Source organism: Etheostoma cragini, chromosome 10 (assembly GCF_013103735.1).
Source record: "Etheostoma cragini isolate CJK2018 chromosome 10, CSU_Ecrag_1.0, whole genome shotgun sequence".
Lineage (NCBI taxonomy): Eukaryota > Metazoa > Chordata > Actinopteri > Perciformes > Percidae > Etheostoma > Etheostoma cragini.
In genome coordinates this window covers 6,264,365-6,278,665 of record NC_048416.1, presented here as the reverse complement: position 1 = coordinate 6,278,665, position 14,301 = coordinate 6,264,365, and the positions used below count along the sequence as shown (strand labels likewise).

The 14,301-nt window shown below is 45.5% G+C and overlaps 1 protein-coding gene across 6 annotated transcripts in view; it reads left to right on the top strand.

Moving 5' to 3' along the window:
- The first annotated feature begins 716 nt into the window (after nucleotides 1-716).
- The window catches only part of abhd18 (abhydrolase domain containing 18), a 28,298-nt gene continuing 14,713 nt past the window's right edge, over nucleotides 717-14,301 (top strand). For 5 of the 6 annotated variants that reach the window (XR_004658147.1, XM_034883066.1, XM_034883067.1 and 2 more), the window contains exons 1-4: nucleotides 717-906; nucleotides 3,619-3,727; nucleotides 12,795-12,879; nucleotides 12,969-13,069. Coding sequence is in view for 5 of the 6 variants with exons in the window: in XM_034883066.1 (XP_034738957.1) it covers nucleotides 3,636-3,727; nucleotides 12,795-12,879; nucleotides 12,969-13,069 (278 nt within the window). In the remaining variant the exon portion in view is untranslated. The remainder of the gene's footprint in view (nucleotides 907-3,618; nucleotides 3,728-12,794; nucleotides 12,880-12,968; nucleotides 13,070-14,301) is intronic. The other variant, XM_034883068.1, reaches the window with a different exon arrangement.

The following is a 14,301-nucleotide window of genomic DNA, read 5'->3' as shown; positions in this document are numbered from 1 at the left end:
GGTTTAAGTTACTTCCGCAGTGGTTGCACTTTTCGAAACCGGATGCTCTGTCCACTTATTTTAACGGTCTATGGTCGGACAGTTTCCATCCGATTCCAGACGCCTTCAGACTGGACAGGAAGTGACATAAACACTGTGGTGCGATCCCAATTTAATAAAATATAATCAGACCCACATACCAGCTTGAACACAGTCTCTAGTTGTTTTGATTATGAAAGAGTAGCTGGTCAAAGTGCTCTACATGAGATCTCTTGCTGATTTTAATGAACAACTCACTGTAGATGATCTGTGATCTGATCAGATTTAGTTTCTCTGACTTCTAAACGTCACTATCAGCCACACAACTCGTGTTTTGTACATACTAAGTCTTTAAGTCAGACAATAAGCAATTATAATCCCTCCGATTCAAAAACAATAAAAAGTTTATATAAATCGTCATCATGGTTTAAACCAATCAGGTGTTAAATCAGCTGAGAAGCCGGCGTTTCCCAGCATGCTCTGGGTCCGCCTGGCTCTTGCAGTTGGTGAAAAGCAACTGCGCCGCCTGCATCTCAGAACTGCGGCCGCCTTGCTCTCGTGAGATTCCCGTTGCCCACGTGTGCATGACGTCAGAGCAAGTCGGGATCAAGTCCGACAGAAATCTAACCGGCATGCAACGGGCGCCGATCGCCGGTGATCGATTCTGCACAGACCTGGCTCATCTCGAACGAGCCTAATTAAAGAAAGGGCAGCTACGCAGGGCGGATATCGTCAAAAAATATCCGCCCTGTTGCATAGGATCAATACTTTGGTTCTTCTCCAAGGACAGTTCCCAGTAGCCAGTACAGTTAGCTGTTAACTAACTAGCTAGCTAGCAGTGCCAAGAAATCTGCAACAAGGATATTAAACGTCTGTGTACAGTCTGAGGTAACGTTACCGTTTCTGCTAACTTTGTGTCTAGGTTGCCTGAAAACATAAATGATAAAGGCTAAGTTAGCTCATTTAATAAGCTCAACATATTCAACTTCGGACAGCTTGCAAAAAAGTTTTATAGCCTGTCTCAGAATTAATATGTGCTAATGACATTCATTGGCTTGGAGACGCTTTAATCGCGTGAGTTTGATCGCGAGGCGAGATCATGTTTTTCGCGTTACACCCGCCGCTGTAAAGCTGTAACTTTAGGAACCAGTAGCACGTTGCACTAGCTATCTCTGTTATCTTCTGTCTTAAGTTAGGGTGTAAAGTCCACACTAAACAATACGTTAAAAGTAGTAAGTGTGATACTACATTTGTGACACACACTGTTGTGTCAAAGGATGGCAGTTTCATACTGAAGCATGGACTTACATTTTCACATTAGACTTTTTTGTAAGGTGCAAAAGAAAGGTTGATTTTTTTTTTTTTTTTTTTGCTTAGCTAGGTCACTTAGTTTCATGTAAATCGGATGTTGTTTTTTCATAGGGTACCAGGTGTATTTCCTGTAGTCGACCACTACGGGGCGCTATGTCGATATTGGCGCTACCAATATCGGCCTGTAGATATCGTCAGAGTTGGACTGTAATCCTGAAAAGTTTCGTACACTCAAGTTACACCCTTTTTCTGTTTCGATTGTGAAATACTGGCCACACTGCCACGGCCATGACCTATGATGAAAACTTTTCATCATTCACATCTTAAGATTGCACCGACCACATTTAAAGTTGATCGGATGAAATGGAGTTTGTTAAAATACAACATGTAGAAATTGACAAAGACAAGATTCATATCAAAATGGCGGATTTCCTGTTGGGTTTAAACATAGACAGTTAAAGAAATGGACCAACAGATCCCGTTGCGCTGGACAGAGACCAGTGAAGGATATTAGAAGCACTTTTCCAGTGAATGCTGAGCGTTACTGTGCAGCCTGAGCTTGACGACATACCGTAGCTGTGACGTGAGCAACTTGTCTGAAAGTTGTAAGTCTTCTGGTAGTTGTGCCAAGAGAAATCTCAACATTCCAAATCTTGCAGAGATGGAAAGCGTTGCTATATGTTAGGAGATAACATAGGCACAGGATAATTATTGCTAACTAAAATGCTTGTTAACATTAGTAATTAAACCTAAACAGCTAATGTAAGTTGAAACTGTGTGCGAGCTTCTCCTGGCAATATGGCGATTTGTCAATTCATGCAACAGCAAGTGGCTTGGTTATGACACAATCATTAACCTATTTTTACAAAGATTTCTACTCCAGAGCCATAACGTGAGATACAAGGTAATTGTGCTTTTATACATTGTTGTGTTTCTTTAGCAATAAATAATGGACAAATAGTCTTTAAACACTTCAGATGTAAAGTTATTTGCTGTCAAAGTGACGTTAAAGTGAATGGCGGTCAATGGAATGCTACCGGCAGGTCAGTACTTCGTAGCTTTAAAATGGCGAACTACGCTTAGAGAGTAGAGGCTTACAGGCCATTCTAGTGGCACCAGCTCATCCTTGTTCCACACTCGGGAACACCATAGCAACTGCCATGGCACAGTGAGACACTGTCACAGCTGGACTCTGATCTCCCACCCCATAGTGGGATATCACAAAGTCCAACCAAATAGTTACAATAAGCAACTATGCTAATGTTACAGTAAACAGGAAAAATCACTGGCAAATTCACCTTCTGATATTTCTTTTTTTAAATAGAGCTTTATTAGTTTTTTTAGAAAATCCAGGTTATTACAGCAGGCTTCATATCATACGAGAGAGAGAAAAAAACAATAACAAAATTAACTAATGAACGGACCAGTGCACAATAAGCAAGAAAAGTGCATCCAGTGCAAAGAGTCTTTCGTGAGGTGCAGAAAAGTCTTTCATAAAGTGCTGTATAGTATATCACAAAGTCAAAATATTCCGAGGAAGGAGTCGTTTGTGGTTTAAAGTTCTTTTTCTCTATTTCAGTGATCACCTGTTTCCACACGTCATCATTGTTTATAATAGTCTGTTGAAAGACCATGCAGTATCTTGTCTTCCATAACTTAAAAGATACAATACAAAAGGTCATTTGTAACAGTTCCTTGTGCTTTTGTGGTAGGACATAGTCTATAATACAGTACATTACAGTTTTACAGTGAGGAAAATAAGTATTTGAATACCCTACTATTTTGCAAGTTCTCCCACTTAGAAATCATGGAGGGGTCTGAAATTGTCATTGTAGGTGCATGTCCACTGTCTATCTTACTGATTGTATGGGGTGGACAGGTGTCTGTATGCAGCTAATGACCTCAAACAGGTGCATCTAATTAAGGATAATAAATGGAGTGGAGGTGGATATTTTGAAGGAAGACTAACAGGTCTTTGAGGGTCAGAATCTTATCTTATAGATAGGTGTTCAAATACTTATTTGTAGCTGTATCATACAAATTAATAGTTTAAAATTCATACATTGTTATTTCTGGATTTTTTTTTTTGACTAGGTCTCTCACAGTGGGCATGTACTTACGATTACAATTTGAGACCCCTCCATGATTTCTAACTGGGAGAACTTGCAAAATAGCAGGGTGTTCAAATACTTATTTTCCTCACTGTATAGAAAGCTCACATTTTACACCAAACACTTTTAACTTGGCCCAGTCATTGTCTTGTCTTGTTTTGTCTGTCTCTCTGTGTAGATGCCAGGTGCTGGTCCATGGGTGTGAGCCGACTTGATGTATTTTACAGAAGGCTGCTCCTCACCAAACTCTTCATTGGGGGATGGGGGAAGCCTGAAGACCTCAAAAGGTATGGAAAAACAGAACAAAACCAAATACTGTTAGAAATATCTGAACCGTAAAGAAGCTTGTCATGGGAGCAACTTCTTCCAACTCTTCCTGGAGGAGCTTCCTAGGCAGCTGGAAGATGTCTTCCAACCAGCATGTCCTGGCTCTGGTCTGTAGGCTCCTCTAGGGCCAGTGTTTATCAAAGCATTTTCAAAATTTGGCATTAGCAAAACTTCCCTTTCAATCACCATGTGGAAATTGGACTGGGTGTCTACTAAACTGTACACACAATGTACTGCTACGTTAAGCTTATAGCTTTATATTAACCAATACACATGCATTGTTTTATGTCTCAAATTATGTCTTATAGCGCTCTTCAATGGCCAAGTCAAACATCTTTTTTTCTTGGATTTATTATTGTGCTCTTAAAATCTAATGGACTGCACTGACAAAAAAAGCTTTGAGCACAAGCAATTCTACATCAACAAGTGCTTTGTCAGTCACTGTTAACATAACACAATTGTGCGGCCAGACAGAACCCTAAAAAGACTAAAGGACCTAATATTTTCTTTCAGAATATTTTTTAAAATGGCAACAAAGATGCACATTAGAAGAGGTAACAATTACTATTGGCCCTGTTAAGTTGATTTCAAGGGGGGGGGCACACAAAAAGTACGAAACAGAAAGAGTGACGTCCACAATTTACAAATAATTCATGCAGAAAACAGACATTAACAAATATACACATAAACAAACAGACAGACAGACAGGACAAACCACACATGCAAACAGAAGAAAACTTTAGGGTATTTAACATAACCCTGGTTCTTTGATAACAGAGTGAGGTGTTTCACTATGGGAATCGCCTCGGCGTGACCAACTATGGAAGCTCCAATGACACCACGTCTGTCTGTGACAGAGAGGTCGAACTGTGCTGGGGCCACGCCACTGATTTTTCACAAATTTCTGCCACTGAAACACCCCTGAAAAGGGCCCATGAAGTGGCCATGCCTCTCGTTGAATGAGCTCTCAGACCCCGAGGGGCCTGCAAACCTTTACACTCATAGGCCAATGATATGGCCTCCACAATCCAGTGGGACAGCCTCTGGCGGGACAGCGGCTTACCCTTGTGGGGTGTAGCCCGGGATACGAACAGCTGATCAGCTCTCCTGAATACAGCCGTCCGACTCACATACATGTGCAGGGCCTGGACAGGGCACAGCATGTGAAGCCTTCTCTCCTCTTCTGAGCAGAACGGAGGTGGGTGGAAAGCCAAGAGCTCCACTGAGGAGCACCTGTAGGCTGACTCCACCACCTTAGGCACAACACTGGGTTTGGCCGCAAACAGACTCTAGAGAGCCCTGGGGCAAACTGGAGGCAGATTGGCTGAACAGACCAAGCCTGTAAGTCACTCACTCGCTTTGCAGTGGTTAAAGCCAAGAGAAAAGCTGTTTTAAAAGAGACAAACTTCATCCCCACTGCCTCCATAGGCCCAAATGGGTGATGAGAGAGGGCGTCCAACACAACCGACAAGTCCCATAGAGGAACCAGGGGCTTGGAAACTGGGAGCTTGCGGCGTGCTCCTTTCATGAAACGACAAACTAAGGGATTTTGCCCTGCGGGCTTATCCCCAAAACCCCTGTGGCAGGCTGAGACAGCAGCCAAGTACACCTTAATTGTGGACTCTGAATGGTGTCAATGACTCGTTCTGGCAGGCCTGATGCATTCAGGTTACACCTCTCACGGGCCAAGCCCAGAGCGCTACGCGGCCCGGGTGGGGGTGGTAAATTTCCCCGCCCGCTTGGGAGAGAAGGTCTCTGCGTATGGGGAGAGGCCATGGTTCTCCCACCAGAAGCTGTATTATCTCCACCAACCAGTGCTTGGATGGCCACCGCGGCGCTATCAAGATTAGCGACAGGCCCTGCTCTCTCACCCTCGCCAGAGTGGGAGAGATAAGACTGAGGGGGGGGAATGCATAGAGTAGCACGTTTGGCCACGGGTGAGCTAGAGCATCCACACCCCGCGGTGCATGTATGTGGGGGGAGTATATGACAGGGAGAAGAACATTGGGCACTGTGTGTTTTCTTGCGAGGCGAAGAGATCTACGGCTGCCTGACCGCCAGACTTGTTCCACCACTTGTGGTTGGAGAGTCCACTCTCCGTACAGAGGATTTCCCTGTGACAGGAGATGTGCACCCCTGTTCAAAACGCCTGGCATGTGTGTTGCTCGAAGAGACAGCAGTCTCAGGCTGCTCCACAAAATCAATCTGCGAGCTAACTTGTGTAGCTGTAGTGAGCGAGTGCCGCCCTAGCGGTTGATGTATGCAACCACTGTGGAATTGTCTGTTTTCACCATAACATGACGACCCTGGAGAAAGTGCAGGAAATGTTTCAGAGCCAGAAACGCTGCCATAAGCTCCAAGACATTTATGTGAGCCTGGGCTAATCTCCGGCTCCATGTGCCATTTACTGTCCTCCCCAACAACGTTGCTCCCCATCCTGACAGGGACGCGTCCGTTGTCATTGTTACCCTGGTTGACACCGCCCCAAGCGGGACACCTGATGCGAGAGTCACTGTGTCTCTCCACGGGTGGAGGGCTGCTATGCACGCCAGCGTTATCATCACCCTTCGGTTGAGGTGACTGCGTGGGCACATGTGTAATGCTGCCACCCAACGCTGAAAATCTCTCATCATCAACAGCCCCAAATGTACAACAGACACTACTGACGCCATCAGGCTGAGCAGGCAAAGGCATAGTCTGAACGGCAGGGCTTTGCTCAGCTGAAAAAGGGAGAGGCCCCAGAGACGCTAGTTTCCCCTCCGACAGCGTGACGCGATAAGAGAGGGAGTCTATTTTGAGACCCAAATACTCCGTACATTGCGTGGGTTCTACTCGGCTCTTCGCCCAGTTTATGTTGAACCCCAAATCCCTGAGATGAGTTATCACCGTAATGGAATCTCTGGCAGCCTGCTCCCGAGAGTGGAAGCAGACCAGATAATCGTCTATGTACGAAAATATTCTGATACCACTGTTCCTCAACGGAGACAGCGCCGCCTCCACACACCTGGTGAACACCCTCGGCGATAATGACAGCCCAAATGGGATGGCTTGGTGTTCGTAGGCTCTGCCCTGATACGCAAACCTGAGAAATTTCCTGTGTGGGGGATAAATTGCGATGTGGAAATTTGCATCTGAAAGATCTATCGTTACAAACCAATCCCCCGGTCGGATTGAACGACAGAGCACTTTTTGTGTTAACATCCTGAATGTGTATTTTCGTAGATGTCTGTTTAACACACAGAGATCTAAAATCGGGCGAAGCAACGAGCTCCCTTTCTTGGGAATGAGGAAATAGCAGGAGTAAAACCCCTGATGTGTTTCCTCGTCCGGCACAGCTCTGATCGCTTGTTTGTTTAATAGGGATGTTCTCTCGTCCTGCAGGACTTGTGCCGCATCCCCTTTTGCCATTGAAACTAACACACCGTTGAATCTGCGTGGTTTCATAGCAAACTGTAGCCTGTAGCCCTGAGAAACAGTGGACAGAACCCATGAGTGAAATGCGCATGCGCGCCATCTGTCTGCTCTGACAGTAGTCGCATTGCAGTGACGTCACCTCCCTGGCCAGGAGGGTGCGTTGTCCCATGGGAAGAGCGAGAGCTCCCCCTGCAGGGACCTGATGGCTCAGGTTTGTCATGGGTGTTATTTTTATTTTGTTTGGGGGGAAGCATTTCGCCCTTGGCTTTGCACCTGGATGCGAAAATGCATGCTTTATTTGTTTCTCTTTTGAACATGGTAAAAGTGCTTGGTGACACTTTAAGAACGTCTGCCCCTGACTCTCCTCCTCAGGGGCAGAGGAGGGAGAGAAACTGAGAGGGGTCCCCTGAAGAACTGTGCAACACCAGGGCCCCTGAACCACAAACCTTGGGGCTTTGCTCTACCTCTCCAACCTTCCCCTTTTTTTGTAGGAGGGGTGGAGGGAGAAGCCAGGGGGGTTAGGATGGCCGCTTCTTTTTCCCTTCGCGGGACTGGCGATTCTTGTTGCCATTCAGAGTGTTTCCCCCATGGCTTGGAGTTGTCTGACCAAGACTGCTGGCTAGTCTGTGGACCAGTGGCCTGCCTCTGTGGCCTTGTAGCCCCGCGTGCCATCTTTGCTGCTGGCGCAGTAAAGCTACCTCTCTGTCCCTGCTGGGGACGGGGTGTGTGCCTCCGGGGCAGGCAGAGGTTGAAGGCTTCACCCGCCTGTTTTCTGAGGGTGCTGGCCTCTCTCATCTTCTCCAGAGCTGGACCAAACAGACCTTTAGTGAGGTCATATGTTGCGTCCATGACTGCCGCCTTCTGTGTGTCACTCAGGCCCGAGAGGTTAAGCCACAAGGCCCTCTCACCTGCGACTGCGAGCCCCTTCACACGGCCGCAGCCCTGCACGGCACCCCGTGAGCAGCGCAGCACCAGGTCATTCACCACACAGATTTTGTCCCAGAGAACCGGGTTAGGGGCTCCTGAGTCCAGCTGGCGTCCCATGTCCTCCAAGATTTCCGCCTGGTACGCAGCCAGCAGTGTCATTGCATTGAGGTAGCAGACTGCTTGCGCTGCATAACTGTACATCCTCTGAAACATGGAGGCAGTGAGCCGCTCTGTCTTGTTAGGCAGAGGAATGCTGTGGGAGGCTGAGAGAGAGCGGCGGTTTGGGTGAAGGTGATGAGCCACTGAAGGCTCCACCGCTGGGGGTTCGGCCAGCCCCTGTTCCCCCATCCCAAAGATCTCAAGCTTAGAGCAGCCCTTGGTTGGGAGCCTACTCTTAAAAGGGCTAGACCAGTACCGACTCATCTCCTTCATACAGGCAGGCACAGCCGGCAGAAGCTGTTTCCCCGATGGCTAGGTTGGTGGGAGACTCTTGCCATCGTACAGGTCTCTCACCGCCCCCTCGGGGTCCTGGGCCCATTGTATCCCCAATTTTGCCGCTGCCCGTTTACAGACCTCGTACAAGTTACTGTCTGCTGGGGGAGCAGTATCAGATGCACTAGGCGGCCTTGACTGTGGAATGGGGAATGTGGAGTCTTCCTCCTCGTCCTCCATGCCATCCATGTCGAGGAGATCGGAGATTGCATCACCATCCGTGTCCTCACCGCCCGGGTCCACTTTGAGGAGGTCCTCGAAAAGTGGAGGCATGACCGGGGATTCCTCGTCCATCATGTCCGCCCAGCTAGCTGTAGCTCGCGGCTGATGGGTGCTGCTTGTGGCCTTAGGGGTGGCTCCCGACAGACATGGGTCCTGACTGTTAGCCACGGCCACTCTCAGCCGTCTTTCCAGTATTTTCTCTGACATAGCTGCGCAGTGGGCGCACGACTGGGGGTCAGCCAGCGCCTACTGAGCGTGTTTAGCGCCCATGCAGGCAATACACATTGGGTAAGGGTCCCTGCCCGATATGGATGCCCCACACGACGCGGGGCACGGGCGGGATACAGCCTCGCTCGCCTTTGGCTCAGGCCCTTTGGCGGGGGCCGCTGCTGAGGACATACTGGAAAGGGGGAAGAAACGGCGTAAATATACAGCCCTTGCAGGCGCGTCGTAACACGTTAGCCTGTCGGATAAAGTAACACCTGGGGTTTAGCCCGCGCTAACTTTAACCCTGTACCGAAAGAGTTAGCCCGCCGTAACACGTTAGCTCACTCCAGATACTCTGTTCGGTTACCAAGTAAATGCCAACCAAACACCCAGGGACGCTCGCCGTAACGCGTTAGCCGAAGGGTACAAAAGTTACACCGCTAGCAGCCGATAAGCAAATACCGGCTAGCCGGCAGAAAAAGACAGTTCGCCGTGACGCGGACACTGCTTTAACTGTGTAATTACAAGGTAAAAACTTCAATCAAAGTACTTACTCAGCAAATCCAGACTGGGTAGGGAAAACTGCGTTCGTCCTTAACGGTCCGTCTGTGAACTGTTAAGCAGATAACCAACCAAACTAGCCTAGAAGCGCTGAGGGAGCTTAGTATAGTTTCTTCACGGGAAGAAAGCGAGAATGATTTGTAAGGAGCCGGTCGACTGTGATAATATGAGGGGACGTGGCCCCAGCACAGTTCGACCTGTCTGTCACAGACAGACGTGGTGTCATTGTCATAGTTGGTCACGCCGAGGCGATCCCCATAGTGAAATACCGAACGAAGTTAGAAAAAGAACAGATGTAAAAACTAACACAAATTCACTGCATACATTTCGATGACTCAGCAATGCTGAGCCAAGTGTCCAAGTCTGTCCTGGAGCTCCATTAATGTGAGCCGCAGATAGTTCCATGTATACACCATCCAAAAAAGAGAGAATCCATGTATGAACAGATACAGTGGGGCTCTAAAGTTTGGGCACCCCAGGTAAAAATTTGTATTAATGTTGCTTAAAGAAGCCAAAAAAAGATGGAAAAAATTCTCCAAATGGCATCAAGTGACATATTAGACATTCGAATAATATGTCACAAAAAGTTAGATTTTTATTTCCATCATTTACACTTTCAAACTAACAGAAAACTAAAAAATGGCGTCTGCAAAGGTTTGGGCACCGTGCAGAGTTTATAGCATGCACCGCCCCCTTTGGAAAGCTGAGACCTGACAGCGTCATGGATTATTCTTAATCATCATACGGGAAGACCAGGTGATGTCACTCCTAAGGTTTTGTATGCCCAGATCATCTAACCTTGCCCCAACAATCAGCACTATGGGTTCTTCTAAGCGTCTGCAAAAGTTTGGGCACCCTGCAGAGTTTATATCTTGCAACCCCCCCCTATGGCAAGTATTACAACTTGGAAATGCTTATTGTACCCAGCCAATAGTCTTTCAATTCTTGTTTGAGGTATCTTCGCCCATTCTTCCTTCCAAAAGTCTTCCAGTTCTTTGATATGTCTGGGCTGTTTGTCACACACTGCTCTTTTAAGTTCTGTCCATAGATTTTCAATTATGTTGGGGTCAGGAAATTGTGAAGGCCATGGCAAAACCTTCAGTTTACGCCTCTCGATTTAATCCACCAGGGATTTTGAGTTGTGTTTAGGATCATAATTCATTTGTAGAAGCATCCTCTCTTTAATTTAAGCTTTTTCACAGACAGCATCAAGTTAGCGTCCAAAATTTGCTGAAATTTTATTGAATCCATTTTACCTTCTACTTGTGAAATGTTCCCTGTGCCACTGGCTGCAATATAACCCCAAAGCATGATTGATCCCCCCCCATGTTTAGTAGTTGGACAGAGGTTCTTTTTATTGAACTATATGCACTTTCTTCTCCAAACTTACTTTTGCTCATTCCGGCCAAAAAGTTCTATTTGAACCTCATCTGTCCACAGAACTTGTTCCCACAATGCATCAGGCTTGACCATATGTTCATTAGCAAACTTCAAAAGCAGATTTTTGTGGTGAGTACGTACATGTTTTCTTCTGATGACTCTTCCATGAAGACCATATTTGTACAAGTATCTCTCTATAGTGGAATGGTGTACCACAACTCCAGGTCTGCGTCAGTCAAACGTGGGTTTGGACTTGCTTTTCTGGCTGTTCTGTCTTTTCTGGCTGTTCTGTCTGATATTTTTCTTGGTCTTCCAGATCTTGCTTCAACTTCCCCTCTTCCTGATGACTGCCATTTCTAAATTACATTCTGAACAGAGGATATTGGCATCAAAAAAACCTTTGCTATCTTCTTATAGCCTTCTCCTGCTTTGTGAGCGTCAACTATTTACAGTTTCAGTTTTCTAGACAACTGCTTAGAGGAACCCATGGTACTGATTGTTGGGGCAAGGTCAGATGAGTCTGGGCATTTAAAACCTTAAGAGTGACATCACCTTGTCTTTCCGGATTATGATTGAGAACAATCCATGACGCTGTCAGGTCTCAGGTTTCCAAAGGCGGCGGTGCGTGCAGTGAGGAAAATAAGTACAGTGAGGAAAATAAGTATTTGAAAACCCTGCCATTTTGCAAGTTCTCCCACTTAGAAATCAGGGAGGCGTCTGAAATTGTCATTGTAGGTGCAAGTCCACTGTGAGAGACATAATCAAAAAATAAAATCACAATGTATGATTTTTAAAACTATTTATTTGTATGATACAGCTGCAAATAAGTATTTGAACACCTGAGAAAGTCAATGTTAATATTTGGTACAGTAGCCTTTGTTTGCAATTACAGAGGTCAAACATTTCCCGTAGTTTTTCACCAGGTTTGCACACACTGCAGAAGGGATTTTGGCCCACTCCTCCACACAGATCTTCTCTAGTTCAGTCAGGTTTCAGGGCTGTCACTGAGAAACACAGAGTTTGAGCTCCCTCCAAATATTCTCTACTGGGTTTAGGTCTGGAGACTGGCTAGGCCACATCAGAACCTTGCCATGCTTCTTACAGAGCCACTCCTTGGTTATCCTGGCTGTGTGCTTTGGGTCATTGTCATGTTGGAAGACCGAGCCTCAACCCATCTTGAATGCTCTTATTGAGGGAAGGAGGTTGTTCCCCAAAATCTCGCAATACATGGCCCCGGTAATCCTCTCCTTAATACAGTGCAGTCACCCTGTCCCACGTGCAGAAAAACACCCCCAAAGCATGATGCTACCACCCCCATGCTTCACAGTAGGGATGGTGTTCTTGGGATTCTTCTTCCTCCAAACACGGTTAGTGGAATTATGACCAAAAAGTAATATTTTGGTCTCATTTGACCACATGACTTTCCCCCATGACTCCTCTGGATCATCCAAATGGTCATTGGCAAACTTAAGACGGGCCTTGACATGTGCTGGTTTAAGCAGGGGAACCTTCCGTGCCATGCGTGATTTCAAACCATGACTTCTTAGTGTATTACCAACAGTAACCTTGGAAACGGTGGTCCCAGCTCTTTTCAGGTCATTGACCAGCTCTCCCGTGAAATTATTTGTGTTGACTCAATCGATGATGTCAATAAATCGTCCCAGCCCTAGTCAACATCAAACTAATTCTGTAAATTCATCATGGTATAGATTTGAGATCACATTGTGCAGACAGTTCAGATACTGTTGTGGAATCAGTGATTCATTTGATGGAACTGTACAGATGTTCAACTGATATGTCCCCCCCCATGTTTGTGTTTTGCAGAATCTTTGAGTTCCGTAAGATCATTGGAGACAGAGAGAGGTGCAGGTCCCTGGTGCCTAAGGACTATCCAGTTTACATAAACAAGGTACTGAATATGTTCTCCCTTCATTGCTCTCTACAATAATTTTTTGTATTCTCACAAATATGTTTGAATATGTGTGCCTTTGAGTTCAGACAGAGGAGCACGCTGACTGTAAGATCCACGATGGTTTCTTCATTTCTCCTCTGGAGCATTTGGTTCCTGGAATCCTGCCGCCAGAGGCTGTCAAAGCCAGGTATAGAACATAACGTCGTCCATTTCCTTCTTCTTAGATCAGATTAGAGTGCACATTGACAATAAAGTTGAGTCTACAAGTTCAAAGACAGCAACATGCAGTGCTAAGGCTTATGCAGTTATCCTAAAGATAGATGTAATACCTACTGGACCCTTCCTTTCCATACATTTTAAGACTTTATCACTACTTTGAGTTCTAACCGGTTACATCAGCAAAACACTTTAACTTAAATTTAATATACATTTATTGTAAAATAGCACAACCGGCTTTGTCTGTATCAACGCAACATACTTCAGACACACACATACACACTAACACTCACACACACACACACACACACACACACATGAATTTTTGGTTCATTCTACTGCCAGGCCTTTGTAGTAGCTTCAGTAGTGGTGAGTAGAGTTGGCAAGAAAGGCATTGGCCTTCAGACACACTGAGTTGTACGCCTCACGGTTATTTCCAAAGGCGAGCCTCAGCCATGTTTTAAACTCCTTGGATCCGGAGCATAACATACGGTTTATGCAACCAAGACGTCATCTAAACGTTCCTCGCAGCACTGTGGAGTCTTATAATAGGAGACTGAACAGCAATACCTACATGTCACACTATAGCCACATGTAAGAATTTTGAATAGTTTGGTTATAAATTCATATATTGGTTATATGTTTTTTTAAACTTTGATTCTGTTTTTTGTTATTTTTTTTACAAACCAGAGAGGTATTGTAAAACTTGTGAAGTGCTGTCATGTGTTTACACTGTGCCTGGTAACACTAGCATATCCTTATTTATTTTTAAAATGTATTTAAAATTAAACTATATCTTTGCAATAACGTTAGTTAGCTAATACTTTTTTACATAAATTAGCTAACGTTAGCATTAGCAAGGGATAGCTACTTCATCAATATACATAATAATGTATAGACTAGACCAGGGGTTGGCAACCTGCAGCTCCGGAGCCGCATGCGGCTCTGTGATCCCTCTGATGCGGCTCAGCTTTTAAAAAATACTTAATGAATATTTATGTAAAATGTATTTTATTTTAGTTTGTACAGCAAATTAAAGACATCAAGTCAGCTGTGGCCTCCTCAATTGCCTGTGATGAATCTAAAGACTAAGGTGATATTGAACAAATTGCGCTGTTCTGCCGGTATGTAAACTCGACTGGGCCACAAGAAGAAATTATTCAGTTGATAAAAGGCCAAATGTCTAGGCTGTCTTGAATTGTT